General features: G+C 44.4%; 1 protein-coding gene across 4 annotated transcripts in view; it reads left to right on the top strand.

Moving 5' to 3' along the window:
• Positions 1 to 18,901, top strand: part of LOC140399093 (astrotactin-2-like) — a 2,178,011-nt gene that overhangs the window by 966,437 nt on the left and 1,192,673 nt on the right. Inside the window, exon 1 of one of the 4 annotated variants that reach the window (XM_072488238.1) lies at positions 15,389 to 15,615. The exons of the other annotated variants lie outside the window; for them this stretch is intronic. Within the exon in view, the coding sequence (XP_072344339.1) occupies positions 15,582 to 15,615 (34 nt within the window). The 5' untranslated portion in view covers positions 15,389 to 15,581. Of the gene's footprint in view, positions 1 to 15,388; positions 15,616 to 18,901 lie in introns of those variants that run through there. 4 annotated transcript variants of the gene reach the window in all.

The following is an 18,901-nucleotide window of genomic DNA, read 5'->3' on the forward strand; positions in this document are numbered from 1 at the left end:
GCACAGTGTTTTTAGCCGTTAAAATTGCCGTTGGGGCTCCTATTAAGAGCCCAAAAGTCCGTTCCACCGGGAGCTGCCAAAACGTGCGACTTAGCTGGTCATCGCCGCACCCGGATGTCCCTGTTATACTTCTGGCGTTGAAGCAAATACACTTGAAACCACTGCATTTGAGCAAAAAGGGTGATGTTGTTCTCTTATTTTTGTTCTCTATTTTCCCTTCAGTTATTACACCTTCTAAGCTAACGCTCTTGTTCCCATCCCCCTGTCATATTAGTTACAAATCCTCCCGAGTGACTCAAGCAAACCTCCCAGCCAGGATATTGGTGCCCCTCCAGTTTAGATGCAACCTATACTTCTTGTACAGGTTACACCTGCCCCAGAAGAGATCCCAGTGATCCAGAAATCTAAACCCTCCCTCCTACACCACCAGTTTAGCCACGCATTTAGCTGCACTGTCCTCCTGTTACTGGCCTCACTGGCATGTGGCACAGGGAATAATCCTGAGATTATAAGCCTCGAGGTCCTGCTTTTTAGCTTACTGACTAACTCTCTGAACTCCTTCTGTGGGACCTCATCACTCTTCCTGCCTATGCCATTAGTACCTATGTGTACTACAACCTCTGGCTGTTTATCCTCCAACTTCATGATGTCCTGTGTTCGTTCAGAGACACCCTTGACTGTGGCACCAGGGAGACAACATACCATCCAAAAGTCTCTGTCACTCCACAGAAACGCCTATCTGTGCCGCTTACCAAAGAGTCTCCTATAACTACCACTCTCCTGCACTTTGCCCTCCCCTACTGAGCAATAGAACCAGTTCTGGTGCCTATACTAGCTGCTGTTGTTTTCCCCTGATAGGCTATCATCCCCAACAGCATCCAAAAAGCCAACGGGGATTCCTACACTAACTGCCTACCCTTTCTAATGGTCACCCATCTGTCTGCCTGCACCTTGGATGTGCCCACATCTCTATAACTCCTATCTATGACACTTTCTACCATCTGCATGCTCCTAAGTGCATCCAACTGCTGCTCCAATCGAACCACGTGGTCTTTGAGGAGCTGCCATTGGTTACACTTACTGCAGACGTAGTCGACCAGAACACTGGAAGTGTCACGGATCTCCCACATCTCACAGTTAGAGCACTGCACCTCGCTGAGTGACATTTAAGCACTAGTTAATTAATTTAAAATAAATACTTAAATTGTTATTCGATTAAATTAACTATATGGTCCCTGCCGATAGTTTTTTTTACTGTAAAATTAAATGCTGAACACTAATCTCTGCCCTCGGGTTCAGTTACTCCTCTACCTAGTTAATTAATTAGTTTCTCAATATTTTTTTTCAAATTTAACAGATTCCCATCAGCCAATTAGGTCACAGCTTTAATGTGATCTCACTTCTCAGCCCACCCCGTCTCTGCACACCCCCCACCCCACCCTCACACAATTTGAAAACACAGAACGAGACACAGACATAGACAGAAAGTAACACTTACCTTCTCAGACTGCACTCCGGACTTCTGCCGCTCAGTTCCGCTCCCGATATGAAGGACATACCTGCCTTACCTGCTACACACCAATCAGCCACTCACTGCGAATTTGAGTGTAATAAAAAAAAGGGATAAAAGGCGCCTCCTCCATCCCAGCCTTGAATTCCTACCTAGCTTCAAATTCCCAGCTCCCAAACTCACTCTTCAATGTGTCTCACTCTGGATGTGTCTTCTCTGTCTCAGGGAATGAGCGGGAAGGAATGGCCGAGAGGCGGGTAGCAGGAAGCGGCGAGCTGGAGGGTCAGGGGAGGGAAGTGATGAGTGGGAGCATGAACGAGAGGGCGAGGCAGCAACCAGGAGGCAAGTAGAATGAGTTGGTGAGTCAGTAGGAGTCAGTAAGAGAATTGTTGTCCCAGTTAGTTTCAAGGTCACCAATCGGTGTTTAATGAAAATATTCGGAACGCAGTCTACCCTTATTACATGTCTTCTTATAGAAAAGAGAATTTCTGTTTCTCAAATTTTTCTTCAGCATGCTGTTTATTAGGAACTCATTAGGATGCTAATTAAGGAACAGCTGTATAACCAAGATCTATGCATGTATATACAGTGCAAGAATTATGTCTGAAACCACTGGTTTATGATGATTGAATAAATTAAACTCCATTTGTATTGGATTCAGATTCTGGTGTTTTTAGACTGCATTCTGTGACTCTCACTGTTCTTTCTTGAAAACTGCAAACTAGTTTCTCTCATTTATGCATTAGTTTTAATCCCCGACCCTTCGTTAAGGAAGTCAGCTGACATTCTTCCTCAGCCGTTAGAAAATTTCTTGGAATTGGAAGGAATAATGTTCTGACCCATCAGGGGCATCTACTAACTACTCTGCAGATGGAGGGATTTACTCAGATTATTAGTAGATTTCAGTGTTAGTGTGGGAGGATTGGTGATGCTTGCATCATTAAGTATCAGTCAGATCTTCATCGAGCTGCACCGCTAAGGGATGAAGAAACACAAAAGGTGCTGAAAATAGCACACTGATGAATTGCTGCCTTGACAGCACAATAGAAATGTCAATTGTGTTGTAAGGTGCACAAAGAAGTTAAAACCTGGAATAATAATTTATTCCAAGGTACCCAAATTATCAGCATTTCATTCAGAAAAGGTTACCTCGAGGAAGAATACAAGGGGACAGCAACAAAGTAACAGGTCATTTAGTCACAGCTGCAGTCTGCTGAACTAGCTGGGACAAAAAAAAAAGAAGGAAAATAAAAGACCTCTGACTTTGTGGAATAGGAAAGAGACAAAATTCAATAGCACCCCAAAATTTGGTGAGAGGATTGCAATACAGGATTAAGCTGCAACCATTGCTCCTGATGGACCGAGCCTGCCAGCTTCCTGCTGACCGCTAATGACAGTGCCAGCGTTAGTCATATTGTTGAGTGACTGTGTGTCTCCGCAGAAGGACCCAAATCGTGAAATGCTGGCAGTAGTTAAAGCTAAGCCTGCACATTTTAAAGGGGAGGTGGACTGTACCTGGAATAGGTGCTGGAAGTCATTCTGCGATAGATTCTGACCTGGGAAACATTCAATAAACGCACAACTTGAGAGAGCATGGGCTAAAGAGGCTCTTTGAAGCTGTCCTAGAGGTCTTGACTGAGGAGGATAGATGTATCCAAATGATAGCTCGGGCAATCGATGCCAAGAGTCAAGACTCAAGGTAACTGGATGTAGTGCTGCAAGAAATTCATTGGCATCACTTGAATGGTCGAAGTTGGTTAATGTATCCTGAAAGTTAGTGTTGTGGTAATGCCACTGCACTTTTAATCCAGAGGCCCAAACTAATGCTCTGGGCACAGTAAGAATCTTAAAACACCAGGTTAAAGTCCAACAGGTGTGTTTCAAATCACTAGCTTTCAGAGCAGAGCTCCTTCATCAGGTGGGTGGGGCTCTGGGGACATTGTTTTAAATCCCACCATGGTAGCTAATGGGATTTAAAATTCTATTCATACATTTGGTATTATAAACCTAGTTTTAGTAATGATTGAATAAATGAAACTCCATTTGTATTAGATTGAGATTGTGGTATTTTATGGATTGCATTATATGACTCTCACCATTCTTTCTTGAAAACTGTTCACCGATTGATTTCAGAGATGAGGAGTCTGTGGAGTGTGGTACAACCTGTTTGGGTGTTCTGGCTCATGATTGAATAATTGGCAGTGATGTGGTTGTGAGACTCCCAGCTGTGAAAAGTGCGTGATATTAGGTGATGGGTAGGAACAATGAAATGCTGGATGCATTGATTGGGCTCCCAGAGAGCCTGCATGCAACATCAAGGAGCATCGAGGAGGATGGCAGCAACTTCACGCAGGGCTTTTCACAGAACATGGACCCACCCTTGCACTCAATGGAAGTGGTGGCCAAGTCCATTAGCACACTTATGGATCTGGCTATGTGCCGCGCCAAATGGCCAATGTCTCAGCTTCCATTGTGGAAAAATGAACTTCCACCAGAGATTTAGGCTGAATACATGGAGGCTGCCATGTACAGTGGTGCAGAGAAAAAGGCTGCTGGACAGGCATAATAAAATCTGATGCACGCAGATATGCTTGCTGTATTGGCAGGCATGCCACAACAGATGTCACTGTCAATATGGCATTAAACCTTGCACAGAGCTTGACGGCCAACCTTCACAGATTGGAAGTGGTGGTAATCTCCATGAGCACACTTGTGGATCCAACCATAATGCCTTGCCTTTGAGTAGTGCAAGGCTTGCTTTACGTGGCACGAGCTCCGCATGAATCAGTGCCACCTGCGCTGAGGTGTGCAGCCACTCAAGTGGTGAGCTGCGTTACTGGGCTGCATGCCACTATCATTTAAATTAGCAGGCAGCATGAAGTTCATATGCTGCCTACATAACCATGAATGAGCGCAGATTAATCACTGTCCCATCAAGTCTAATAATTAATACCCTATTAACCACCTGATAATAGTTTTGACTGACAAGCAACCCCAAAGTGAACAATCAAATGATTGTATTTTCATTTCTTCAAGTAGTGAATTATTGGTAATTTTAAATATGTTGACATTTCAAGTTTTACATTTATTTTCTTATTTTTCATTTTTTTTCTCTCTTTTATTCTTCTAAATATGACTGCAATATTTCTTTCCCTTGCTTTTCTTTCTGTACTTTGATTTGACATTGAATTCACCCAACCGAAATCCAGCCTCCCTCTCAATCTTTTCTTTGTATATCTCTCAACCTTTAAAACTCATTGGTTAAGGAGATGCACTCTTGCCCTTATTGCGCACTCAGATCACCAATGCGGCATTATCACCTTGCACTTCCAGCAACCTGCAGGCCAGAATGATGTTAAGCTGAAGGGAAAATATTTAGCTAATATGGCAAATCGCAAGACAGCTCTCCAGCCAATTCCAGGCAATTTACAACCTTACAAAGATCGTGCCTCTTTAAGAAGAAAATCAAATTCTTTGGGAATGTGCTCTAGACAGTGATTTAGGGATGGAAATGTATTTTGAAATGACACTAGTACCTTTAAAACATGTTAGCACCTTGTACCATGGTTCTTTTTTAAAATTTAGAGTATCCAATTATTTTTTTTTCCAATTAAGGGGCAATTTAGCGTGGCCAATCTCCCTAACCTGCACATCTTTGGGTTGTGGGGGTGAAACCCATGCAGACACGGGACGAATGTGCAAACTCCACACAGACAGTGACCCGGGGCCGGGATCGAACCCGGGTCCTCAGCGCCGTAGGCAGCAGTGCTAACCACTGCACCACCATGCCGCCCCAACGTGGTTCTAAACATTGTTTACACTCCGCATTTTTGTTTGGTGGCCAATTGAACGTTGACAAAATAATTAGTTCCTTGGGAGCTCTGCAGTGTCAACAGATCTCCGTGGCTTAATTTAATACCTAATGGTGGCGCAGAATAAGATATCTTTCAAAGCAAGGAACATGCAGTTTGCGTAAACTTGATTTTTACCTTAAATACTATTCCTGGAATATTACCTTAAATACTATTCCAAGGATGTATCCTTGTTATTGTGCTCGGTAGAACATCACATCATCAGGTGTAAAACAAGCTACTTCATCCAAATTTATTTTGGAGCTCTCTGACCCTAATCATTTGCACAGTGCGAGTCTTCTTTTCTTATTACCATATCCAGGCATGGGATCAGTAAAGGGGCAGAGGCACTGCCTCAATTTTATCATTATTCATATTTTATCATCATTCTGCTCAGATGTAATGATATCATTCCGATTATATCTGATATTGTCTGTTTATATATATATATATACGTATTTTCAATTTTGCAAACCCAAAATTGAAAATTCTCTTTTCACTTCTGGTTGCCTGCAAGTCCCCGATGTTATTTGCATTTTCCAGTCATTAATTGCTATTTCTGCCAATTGCTTATGTTGCTTAATGCCCAGAGAGCGGGAATGAGATTGGACTAAAAAAAACGCAGACAGGAAGGAAGTTAAAACAAATACTTCAACTTCGTGCTAAAGGTAATTCACAGAGGGAATTAAATCTTCAGGTTCGCTCAGCGACATAACAGCACATCGTACAATGCTGAAATTGATTTCTGGAATTTACTGAATGTGGTCTCATATGGAAATCAATTGTAAATGGGCAGCTGCATCACTTCTCGCTCTTTTTTTGGCCTTCAAGCAACAGATCAAGCCCGAGATGAAGTGCAATACCTTTTCTTGTCTGCTTGGATCTTGTACATCTCTCTTATGGAAATCATGGGCGCAATTCTCCCATCGGGAGACTAAGTCCCGACGCCGGAGTGAAAACCAGAGTGTTTCACTCTGGTGTCGGAGCCCGCTCCCAGCCCCCTATACCCGCCCCCAGGAGGCTAGGAGCGGCGTCGCGTCATTTACGCGCACCGGGCCTTTGGGCCACGTAAAAGCGGCGCCGCGTAAATGACGTCACCCGCGCATGCGCGGGGTGGCCGGCGCCAACCTGCGCATGCACAGTTGCCGTCCTCCACGAGGCCGCCCCGCAAGAAGATGTCGCATGGATCTTGCGGGGCGGCGGAGGAAAGGAGGTCCTCCTTCAGAGAGGCCAACCCGCCAATCAGTGGGCACCGATCGCGGGTCAGACCCCTTTTGAGGCCCCCCCCGGTGCAGGAACCCCCCTCCCCCCTCCCACTGGCCGCCCCCCCAGCGTTCCCGCGCAGTTCCCGCTGGCAGCGACCAGGTGTGGACAGCGCCGGTGGGAACCCGTTGTGTTGGGCAGGCCGCTCGGCCCATCCAGGCCGGAGAATCGCCGCTCGCCCGTTGCAAACGGCGAGCAGCGATTCTCCCAGCGGCCAGCCGTGATTCTCGCCGTGCCGGTTTGGGGGGGGGGTGGGAATCACGTGCGGGCATCGGGGTGGTGTGGCGGGACACGCGCAGCGCCCAGCCGATCCTCCCACCCGGCGTGGGGGGGAGTGGGGGGAGAAACCCGCCCCATGCAATGGCTTCAATTTGAATTTGAATTGGTTTTTGGAGCAAGCAATGAGATGGATTAAGGGTCTGCCCTGTCCACTCTGCGCATTGACTTTGTAACTTTAAGGATGGGATTTTAAAAGAAATAAATAGGAAGCTGCTGATCTCTGAAGGCTTGATGGCACAGCCCCACATTCCCAGCGCGTCTTTGGAGCATGATCATTAATTTACTATTTTTTGCAGATAAAGACTCTCCTTCACAATGCAATGGAAGTCCAATGGCTTTTTAGTGGGTAAAGGGTCATCAGTTGGAATGAGAGGCATTAAGTAGGGATTGGGACTTCACGGGCTATTGGTGTGGGTGGGAGCATGGGCTGTCTGACATGCCTTGCATGACATGGGGATCGGTGGAAGATGTTAAGTGGGAGTCAGGGGTGAGGGCTCGAGGGTCTAACATTTAACAAAACAACTGGGACTAGGTCCCAAAGAACCAAGACAGGGCTTTTAACTGGTCAGCCTTGAGACTTGGCAGTCCCTCTGGCCAACTTCAATCTGCATACAAGGGTTGTAGGCCCAACTTCACCCAAACACATGCTACATCAGTTCGCCTTCCCAGAACAAAGATCCATCCATTTGGGCACTTATTCCCCAAGGTGGGTGTGACAAGCCAGGAAATCTACAGACTCTGAGCATTCACCTCAGGATTGAAAATCCAGGCTTTGATCTTAGAACTATCTTTAGTGGTGGAATTTTCCCCCCAGAGTTCCTTCATCTAGCATAAACTAGACAAACCTTCATTTTACCTCCTCGTGAATTAGGTCTTTTCAATCCAAGAACTCTCAGTCTATCCACTGTTAGCACACAGGATTCTGCCAATGTCTCCAAATTGTACCTTTGCACCATCTTCCCAGTAAAACAAACTGGGTCCCCTTTTTACACGAACAATCAAACCAACCAAGTCAGGCAGACTTCAGAACAGATCTCAGGATCCCCTTCATTTATCGTTAAATTAAGGGCACAGTCGCAAAACACAAAAATATCAACCTCGTGGTTGTAACAATATGATTTGAATTGCTTTCATGTTAGTAGCCTCTAATTAGTTCATTTTAATTTTCCCTTAGATCTAATTAATTACTTTCATTAGTTCAAATTACTTTGGTTCAAATTACTAAGCAACCCCTTCGCCATCTGCAGCTAATTTTCACTCTAACCCAATTCTCATTGTCATTCAGTTTAGCAAGCTGTTCTGCTTTGCAGATTCACTTGACTCTCATCAAGCTCTGCGCTAGAAGTGACGGAGAAAGTGAGAAGGAGAAAGAGACACAAATAAGATAGATAGACAAACACAAGACCCAGAGGGAGGCAATGAATATGATCTGAAATAAAAACAGAAATGTAAAGAGGAAGATGTGTTAAATGCTTCAGTTCTGATCAATTGATTCACTCTTATCAGGACTTTCAAACAGAAATTGGGAGTATTCGTCCATTAGTCCTATTGGCAAAGTTCAATATTTAATATATGGGATCAAACTGTTCAGACAAGGTGAAGGCCCCAATATTTGCTGCAACGAAAGGGCTCCAAACCTTAACCAAAATGGTGGCGGGGCCCTGATTCCAGAAGTCGCACCCTCGATCCTGTCACCCACGTCTTTTACCAGGTGGGAACGGGATAGGTTGTGGTTTTCACATCTGTGGCTCACAGAGGGAGTTGCAAATGTAATAGTGCAGCTGCCCCATCCCTTGGACTGCCACCTTGCTGTGGTGGTGAAGCTTGAATGTTCCAGTCCTCCTGAGAGAAATGTCATCGGGAGTCTTAAGCACCTTGCAGGGTCACCCATGATGGTAAGATCGGAGGGGAGGAACCAGACAAAGCGCAATCCAAGACAAGTCCTTAATAGTGGATCAGGTGGAAGATACTCGCATGGTATCAATGGCTGCATTGGCAGATGAAGGCAGCAGCAGTAGGGAGATCATCCGTCAAGGTTCCCCTTGCCACTTGAGCTGGACCTACCCTCTGTCAAGGATCGTGTCTCTGCTGAAGCGCAATGCCATTCCAAAATTAAGGATGTCCCGCATGAGACGCCTACTAGAGGAAATTAGCACGCTCCCCCAATGACAATCCCTGCGCCAAGAGGTGACAGGAACAGGATTCCATGAGACCTGGAAGTCCCTAGCTTCAGATCGGCACGTAGGTGGTGGAGTTAATTTAGAGGTCTCGCTCTTAGAATAGGAACAGGCGAGCGTTTCGGCAGCTTTCCTAATGACTGAGTAGCCCTCTTCAGGATCAACTCTGCTTACCCTGCATTAGGAAACAGCGAGGAAAGGCGCCCTAAGAATAGTCTATTCCGTCCCCAACCTGGTTGGAAAACCGTATCCAGCAGGTTCATCGACGTGCGGTCAGAAAATCAAAGTTAAACTCAATTTTAGAATCTGGAATGTACAAACCCGCATGGATAATGAGCAAAGCAATCGACTGGAATAGAAAACTGAACTGCCCTTGTTGCCGGTGAACTCAGGCACTACAATATTGGTGTCACTGTCCTTCAAGAGTCCTGAAGAGCAGGTGAAAGGCAGCTGAGGGAATATGATGGTGGTTGCGCCTTCTTCTGGAGAGGAAAACCAGAGGATCAGCCCAGGTTGCAACAAACTTATCAACCGACTCTGAGCTATCGGTCAGCATCAATTAGCGCCTCATGACCCTCCGTCTGCAATTTGCCAAGAACCAGCAGGCAACAGTCACAAGTGCCTACGCACCAACCCTTGATGCCACTGTTAAGTCCAAAAAAGGCTTGTACACCACTCTGGACGCCATACTCTCCAACATTCCTCAGGAAGAAACAATCATCCTCCTTGAGGACTTCAACGCTGGGTTTTGAAACCCAGGGACACAATTCTTCAAGGATACCGATGGCAAGAGGCAAAAAGAATCCCATTGATCTACAGTCCAAAGACAGATTCCACCTCCCAGAAACACTAGCCAAGTGTGCGGTCAAAGATGTGGCTCTAGGATAGGGCTCATCAGTCACACAAGAATCAATGACCAGTAACAGGGTTTCTTAGGTGGACACTCATAAGTAGTGAGTGATCACCGAACAAGAAGAGTGAAGCTGCCATCAAACAGATACAATTAACATTACTGGGATGCTGGGGCAGCACGGTGGCACCGTGGGTTAGCCCTGCTGCCTCATGGCGCTGAGTTCCCAGGTTCGATCCCGGCTCTGGGTCACTGTCCGTGTGGAATTTGCACATTCTCCCCGTGTTTGCGTGGGTTTCACCCCCATAACCCAAAAGATGTGCAGGTTAGGTGGACTGGCAATGCTAAATTGCCCCTTAATTGGAAAAAATGAATTGGGTACTCTAAATTTATTTTAAAAAACATTACTGGGATGCTGAAAAAACAATTCATTGGCTTTAGACATTTGAGCAATAGGTCTGGAGCTGACAGAGATATTTGGAGAGGTAGGGTATTGTTTTGGAAAAGTCCAGATACCTGTGTGGGCTAGTTTAGAGGTAGGGTTTTGGGGGATTTTTAAAAGTAGACATGAATGTTTCTAAAATGTGCATACTTCAATGAAACTATCAAGCTGTAAAGACATTTAAAACTTCAAGCTCTTTAAACCTTTGGGAAAAAAAATACAGTCTACAGTTGATTGGTTCTTGCAATTTGATTAGCTGTCTGTTGACATAACCCTGAGAGTTACCATTATCGGAATACTGCTACATGACTGATTCCACAACTTATCATTATTTCATTGGGAGTGGGGGCGGAGGGGCTGGAACATAAATTCACAATTTGATTGGCAGCTCCATGTGGTTATACAGGCTTTTATGTGGGATTATGAATACATTTGTTTGATTTCATTATGGATTAAGTGGTTTAAAGAAATCTGTTTTATGATGGAATAAGGACTTGAAGGATTTTTTTAACATGGATTAAGTACTTAAAGGGAATTAAATGTGCCAAATTGACTTTTAGAAATGATTCTTTTTCAAATAGTGAAATCCTCAATAGACAGAACTTTATTTTATTTCATCTTACTGTCGGTCCTGCAGTCTTCCAATGGTGAATACACCATAGGCAGTTTAGAGTAAAGATGGTGAGTGCTGGACATGGGTTGACATGATTTGGCACTAAGTTGGCATTGGGGCCTTAAAGGTCCATGGTGAGTAGAGGGGCATAGGTTGACATTGGGTAAATGAGGTATCATTGGGTGGATGGAGGCATGAGATAGCTCGAGTTGCCATGGATGGGAAGTGTGCGAGGGTAAGATGTGAAGAGTGAGGTCTGGAGTGCTATTTTTTGCTTCATTGGGTTATTTTAACTGGGACGATGTGCCGTGGCACCGAGGCAGGTCTTTTAAATAGACTGCCTCTGTACCTAGCAACCCCCGAGTATAAGCCCGAACTGTTCAACCTCTCCTCATATGTCAATCCTTTAATCTCCGGAATCAATCTGGTAAACCTCCTCTGAACTGCCTCAAATTCCACCACATCCTTCCTGAAAAATAAGGAGCCCAAAACTGGACATACTACCCCATATATAATTTATAATATATATAATATCCCATGTTTCAAACAAAGCATCCGCATGTTTGTTTTTCTTGTTGCTATGTTTTGGTGAACCCAGAATGCACTGAAATAAATGTGGTTGTTTTAGCTTGCTGCATATATGAATTGATTGTCAAAATGTGCGGATGGAGGAAATGGACGATGCAATTGAGCAAATAACGCATGCTTTCAGAAGGAATTTGCAGCTTGATTTCAGTAAATGCTTTGATGTGGGGTCTGAAGATTATAAATGTACTTAATCTCAGGAAACAAAGTAAAATGGTATGTGCTGTGCCTTGACTTGAAACTATTGGATGACCGGCCCAACAAATTATGAGGCGCAAGTTCAACCAAGTGCTTCTGTGAAACCCTCTCACAAGCAGACTATGAATATCAGCAAAATTTCTTAATTACATTCCTACCTCTAACAAGGCCCCTATTTTGCCTCACATAACACGGTTTAATTTTACGGTGTCCGTAGGATCTGTATGGGCCTATAAGATTTGTTAGTCATGTTAGTGTGCGATTCCAATCTGTAGGTAATTAATGGTATTTGCTGTCAGTCCCAAATTTAATTATTTAACTCCAAAAGAATTTTGATGGTGCAGTGGTTAGCACTGTTGCCTCATGGCACCGAGGACCCGATTTCCATCCTGGCCCCGGGTCATTGTCCGTGTGGAGTTTTCACATTCTCCCCATGTCTGCTTTGGTCTCACAGCCACAACCTGAAGATGTGCAGGGTAGGTGGATTAGACATGCTAAATTGCCCCTTAATTGGAAAGAAATAATCAGGTACTCCAAATTTTTTTTAAAAGAATTTTAGTGCCAGTTGTTTTTATATTTGAAAACAACTTTCCATCACTTCTGGCTGGTAAAATGATGTATTTTTGAAGAAAACTGTCCCATTCCCCTCATCACAGAATTGACTGCAGTGGACTGGAAGGTTGCTCAATCATCATGCAAATCTAGATTCCAGTCAAGCACAGAATTGGTTGACCACTTCACCAATAAAAGATGCTGCATAGAATCTGTTTTGGCAGTCTCCATGCAATTACTACTGCATAAGGACGCAAACCTCTCTCCCACTCAATGGTTCTGACAGTGGAATTTCCCATACATCATGTCAACTCCAACCTCTACAAACCATGGATCCTGTTTTAATTGGCCACTTCGAGGTTGAGCATCTCTGAGGACTTTCAAACTGAACAGTGACAGTGAGCCTCAAACCTTCACTTGTTGGGCCTTGGTGATGACTGCAGCAAGAGGATTCGAGTACAAGAGCAGGATGTCTTGCTGTAATCAGACAGGGCCTTTGTGAGGCCACACCTGGAATATTGTGTGCAGCTTTGGTCTGCTTCTCTGAGGAAGGATGTTCTTGCCATCGAGGGAGTGCAGAGAAGGTTTCTCACATTGATTCCTGGGATGTCAGAACTGATGTATGAGCAGAGATTGAGTCGCTGGAGTTCAGAAAAATGAAGGGAGGGGGTTTATAGAAACCTATAAAATTCTAACAGGATTGACAGGGTATATGCAGAGAGGATATTTCCTCCAGGACCAGGGATCATAGTCTGAGAATAGGGGGTAGACCATTTAGGACAGAGATGGGGAAAGATTTCTTCATCCAGACAGTGGTCGGCAGGTGGAATTTGTTGCCACAGAAAGCAGTTGAGGCCAAAACACTATGTTTTCAAGAAGCAGTTAGATGTAGCACTTGGGGAGAAGGGAATCAAATGATATGGGGTGGGGAGGGCAGATGTAGCACTTGGGGAGAAGTGAATCAAATGATATGGTGGGGGGAGGGGGATGTAGCACTTGGGGAGAAGGGAATCAAATTATATGGGGGGGAGGGGGAAGGTGGGATCAGGGTATTGAATTGGATGATCATAATGAATGGCGGAGCAGGCTCGAAGGGCCGAATGGCCTTCTCCTTCTGTTTTCTATGTTTCTTTGTAAATAAACGCTGCTCCACATTGTTGCCTCATGGCCCTTGGCCCAGCTATCTGATGGCCAATGCACTTTGCCTGCTGGTAAGGGCAATGTTGTAAACTGCTTGGTACTGTCTGCAGATTTTGCATGCACTAAATAAATACTGCATATAATTTGCTCATCTAAATTGGATAGGCATTTGAAAATTAATTGTGTGATAATTGAAACTTTTATATTGATTGAAAATTGATTAGGTCAAGTGAAAATTTGAAAACAGATTGATAAATTTTTTATGAGATTTGTGTGTTAAAGGAAAGTGAAACAAGGCAGGCATATGGGAGTCTGCACCTACCCCAATGCTATTGGGAACAGGAGTAAGTCATTCAGCCCCTCAAACCTGTCCTGCAATTCAATAAGATCATGGCTGATCTGTGACCCAACTCCATACACCTACCTTTGGCCCATATCCCTCAATATCTTTGTTAAACAAAAACCTTTCTACCTCAGATTTAAAATTGACAACTGATCCAGCTTCAACTGCTGTTTGTGGGAGAAAGATCCCAACCTCTGCCACTCTTTGAAAGAAGTGCTTCCGAATATCTCTCTTGAACGGTCTACCCCCTAATTTTTAGAATCTCCAACCAGTGGAAATAGTTTATCTTTATCTAGACTGGTCTTTCCCTGTTAACATCTTGAATACTTCAGATCACCCCTTAACCTTCTAAATTCTAGCAAAAATAGGTCTAATTTGAATAATCTCTCCTTGTAATTTAACCCCTGTATGATAATCTCTCCTAACTCAACCCCCTATTTAGACACACTATCCCCATAATACCATTCGCATCTGGAAAACTATTGATCTCAGTCTTAAACATACTTAACAAGTGAGCTTCCATAGCTATCTTGGGTAGAGAATTCTAGATGCACAGCTCTGAATGAAGAAGTTTCTCTTCATCTCTATCCCAAATGCCTTTACCTTTATTCTCTGAACTCTGCTTGGAATGAATATAATTAAGAGAAGATCATACCGAAGTACAGAAAATGATAAATTCTTCTCCTGTTTATGAAACCCAATGGACCAAAACAGATTCGGTCATGAAAACAATTCATTATACTGTGGCCCCCTTTCTGTTCTGAAACAGCAGACACCTTACCAGGACAACTTTTTTGTTCCCTATACGTTCAATTCATCTCAGATAAAAACTGCTGATGACATTATCTGAGGCAGTGGCTTTGGAAGGGTACATTAGCTTGACAATGAAAGCAATCTGAAAGAACATCAATCAAGGTGCAGCCATTAATCTGGGTGCAATTTAACATGTGTAATTTCAACTGCATGAGTTGTTAACCATTGCTCCCAGCCAAGTGTGGGATAAATTTGTTGTTCAATTCTATACAGAGGGTGAAAGGCAATGAGTTAGGACTAGTAGGGGTTAGAGTAAATTTGAGGCCCTTAAAAATAATACTTTAAAAAAAATACATTGAAGAGCTTCACAAAAACATTTTTGTGTGCGTGTTTGAAAACAGTGCAGTGAATAGCGTAGTGGCTCATCGGAGAGGCGGGGCTTTCAGTTGCTGCAAGATATAGGAGCAGTTCATTCAGCCACTTGGGGCTGTGATGGCATTGAATTAGACCGGGGCTGATCAGTGTTTCAATCCCATTTATCCACATGCTTTCATCTACTAACACAAACCTACAAATCTGTCTCACCCACTGCCTCTAATGAAATTGTAAAATGCGAGCCAGTTTAGGATTGTGCCACAAAGCACACACAGCAACATTCATTTGTTATCCTTCCCTCCCGGCAAAAACAATCAATATACTTTTTTTTCAAGGATGACGATGGTCCTTTAAGATCCCTTCCAAAACACCATCGCTGTCTCCGAATCCCACGTCCCTGATATATACAAGGAAGGCGCATTAGTATTCGTGGCTGGTGCTGACTCACTCGTTCACTCCTGTGCAGTTAAGCAGCGCTTGTTGAATTGCAACTCGCTCGGTATCAGGCTCGGCAATTCCTTCATACCAAGAAGTCGCCGCCAGCAATCGGTGTTCGTTGTTTTCTTCAAAAAAAACCAAGGATGCTATGATTACAGCCCTGAATGACTGCAATTTTTTTTTAAGGAATTCTGATAGTGAAGACTTCTTCAATGAAAACTTTCAAGAGTCAGAGGAACTATAAGGGTAAGGCATGGGCCAATTAGGAGGAGGAGAAAGTGAAGTTGAAAGGCTTTTTTTTTCAATCCGCATGCAGAGATTGTTGATGTTGATGTTATTTTTGCTCTTTAATGGTAATTAGCGTGACTGCAGTTTGTACTGCTATTGGTGCCCTCTAGTGTTATTAGTGAGGGCACATGAGGCTGGCTGTGGATTCGAGCAGGTACCGGGATTTTGAGAGGATGGATTTAATAATTCACTGGGAATTACAGTTCAAGTTAAGAACTAATATAAATCAGAGCTTTAGGAGGTTCTATCATTACTGGGGGCTATTTTGCACAGCGCTGATTTGAACCCAGTTTTGAAATGCTCGTGTTTCGTGTTGTATTGAGGAAAGTGTTGCAGCATTGGGAGCTGAGTTTGTTAGCTCGGCTTCTAAATGTACTTACTGTCTGCTGTGAGGTTTGAATAGATTTAAGGTATCTTGCTTCAATTCCTGGATGTGTTGTTACTTGACCTCCAGCTGAAGTGTCTGTGGAGGATGCTGCCCCTGGCCACCCTCCATTGAGAAGAGAAAAAAAAAATCAATCGAGGCTCACTCCTAATTGCTCCATGTGGAAAGGTCGCCAGTGTGAATTTGGTTCAGTTGTGATGCTTCCAACACTGCCTCCAGTTGTGATGCTTCCAACACTCGACCAAGGATCAAATGTACAAAATGTGCCCTTACTATCTGGCAAGCTGAGAGTTGCTGGGCACCCATGTCCCCACCCAGAGGGCCAGGGAGAAGGTCAGGGCAGTGAAATAAACATATTAAGAAAAGACAAAATGAACATTTTATATACCGAGGTGCTTCAAATATTCATGCCTCCGGATTTGTAGAAAGTGCCTCTTTAAATCACGCAGCGAAGCTTTCAACATATGACTGGATAATAATATATTATTGTCACAAGTAGGCTTCAGTGAAGTTACTGTGAAAAACCTCTAGTCGCCACATTCCGGCGCCTGTTCGGGGAGGCCGGTGCGGGAATTGAACCCGCACTGCTGGCATTGTTCTGCATTACAAGCCAACTGTTTAGCTCACTGTGCTAAACCAGCCCCAAGGATAGCAACCTCTTGCCCTGTTTTTCTGTATTCAGTTCAAAACTCCTGAAGCCTGTACTAACACATGTCCCGGTAAATCAAGAGCAGCATCCAGAGTGTGCATAAAGTACCCAATTCATTTTTTTTCCAATTGAGGGGCAATTAGCGTGGCAATCCACCTACCCTGCACATCTTTGGGTTGTGGGGGTGAGACCCAAACAGATCCGGAGAGGATGTGTAAACTCCACATGGACTGTGACCTGGGACCGAGATCGAACCCGGGTCCTCGGCCCCGTGAGGCAGCAATTCCAACCACTGTGCCACCATGCTGCCCCAATCAAAGGATGCTTAATTCAAACAAAAGGTCAAGTGAAATCTGAAATATATTCTTGTCCCTCTGGAGGGCATGGTTTTCGAAACATTGACATTTATTTTACAAGAAAGTTGTTTGGTTGACCCTCTTCCATTGACCAGTCCCCACTCTTGCCAGGACTGTGCCAGGCACAGCAACAAAACGATTAGCTCTGTTGCTTCTCCCTTGGACTGCCTGTGGATTAGGGTTAGACAGCAGGGTTGGAGCAAACGTTAGTATCCGTTTTTGGCAGTCCATGCAACTAGAACTTGACAGCGTTGGCAAAGAAGCAGGAATATCATCCTGCTAGTCTTTACAATGTTAAGGGGGGAAAAAAGAGAAGGCCAATAATCATTTTGAGCAGTTTTGGGTAAAAGAACATTAGACCAGCAGTCATCTCCCTTTCAAGCGTGATGCATTTTGGACTTGGCGGAGGGAGGGGGGGGACTCGATTTTCATTGGAATTTTTCACACACATCTGTGATTGTGTTCTCTGTCTGCACACAACAGCCAAGTGGCTGTTCAAGGCCAGGTGTCAGTTCTAACATGACTCCTGACTGACGCTGCTCTTGGGAAGTGTTTTGTTTCGGTTGATCTGTAATACTGCGCGTTAGATTTTTCCTCGCGTTTCTCAGCAAATTCAGGAAGGTGCGGCCTCCCTGGCCTTCTGGCTAAGATCAAGCGTCAGACCAAGCCCTTTTCTTGTCAGCTTGGATCTTGTATATCTCTCCTGTGGAGACCATGAATTGGCTCCAATTTGAATTGTTTTTTGGGGCAAGCAATGAGATGGATTATGGGTTTGCCCCATCCACTCTGAGCATTGGCTTTGTAACTTTAAGAATGGGATAAAAAACATTTCATTTTTAAATGGAAGATGCAGCACTGATGATCAGATTTCTCATAAAACAGGTGGTTGCTAACTTGCCACCTGTCGAGTGGTTTAAAAATAAATAGCGTGGGTTGCAAGGAGGTTTCAAGACAGTCTTGTTTCTTCCATTCCTGTGTTTGAGACAGACTTTTCCAAATCCACTTGAGATTTGACCTCCTGGCCTGGATGTGCAACAGCAGGTGATTAAAATCTGCTGGGTGGTTCTAGAACAGGTGGAAATGTGCTTCTTTGAACATCGAGTTGAGATCAAATTCATGCTGAACCGATAGCAGCGATAAGTCATCTGGAAAGAATCAAGAAGGTGGGATTGTTTTCCATCAGGCAGTAACGGTTAAAGGGAGAGTTGAGAGGCGGCCAAAGTTATAAAATCAAAAATGCCGTGGATGCTGTAAATCCGAACTAAAAACAGAAAATGCTGGAATTCTGAAAGGAAAACAGAAAATGCTGGCAAAATTCAGCAGGGCTGGCAGCATCTGCAGAGAGAGAGAAGTAGAGTTAAAGTTTCGAAGAAGAGTCACACAGACTCGAAAGGTTAACACAGTTTCTCTCTCCACAGATGCAGCCAGACCTGCTGTGTTTTGTCAGCATTTTCTCTTTTTATTTCAAAGTTAGAAGGGGTTTTGATAACAGTGTAGCTACAGAGAAACCATTTCCACGACTGACCAAAGGGCACAGATTTAAAGCAATTGGCAAAAATTCAAGGGGTGACATGGGAATTTTTAAACGCAGAGAATTGTTATGATCTGGGCCAATAAATGGTCTCTTTGCCAACTATGCCCCCACCCCATGGGCGAGATTCTCCGACCCCCCCCACCGGGTCGGAGAATCGCCGGGGGCTGGCGTGAATCCCGCCCCCGACGGTTGCCGAATTCTCCGGCACCGGAGATTCTGCGGGGGCGGGAATAGCGACGCGCCGGTTGGCCCCCCCCCCCCGCGATTCTCCGGCCGGAATGGGCCGAAGTCCCGCTGATAGGATGCCTGTCCCGCCGGCG

Source organism: Scyliorhinus torazame, chromosome 22 (genome assembly GCF_047496885.1).
Source record: "Scyliorhinus torazame isolate Kashiwa2021f chromosome 22, sScyTor2.1, whole genome shotgun sequence".
NCBI classification, from domain to species: Eukaryota; Metazoa; Chordata; class Chondrichthyes; order Carcharhiniformes; family Scyliorhinidae; genus Scyliorhinus; species Scyliorhinus torazame.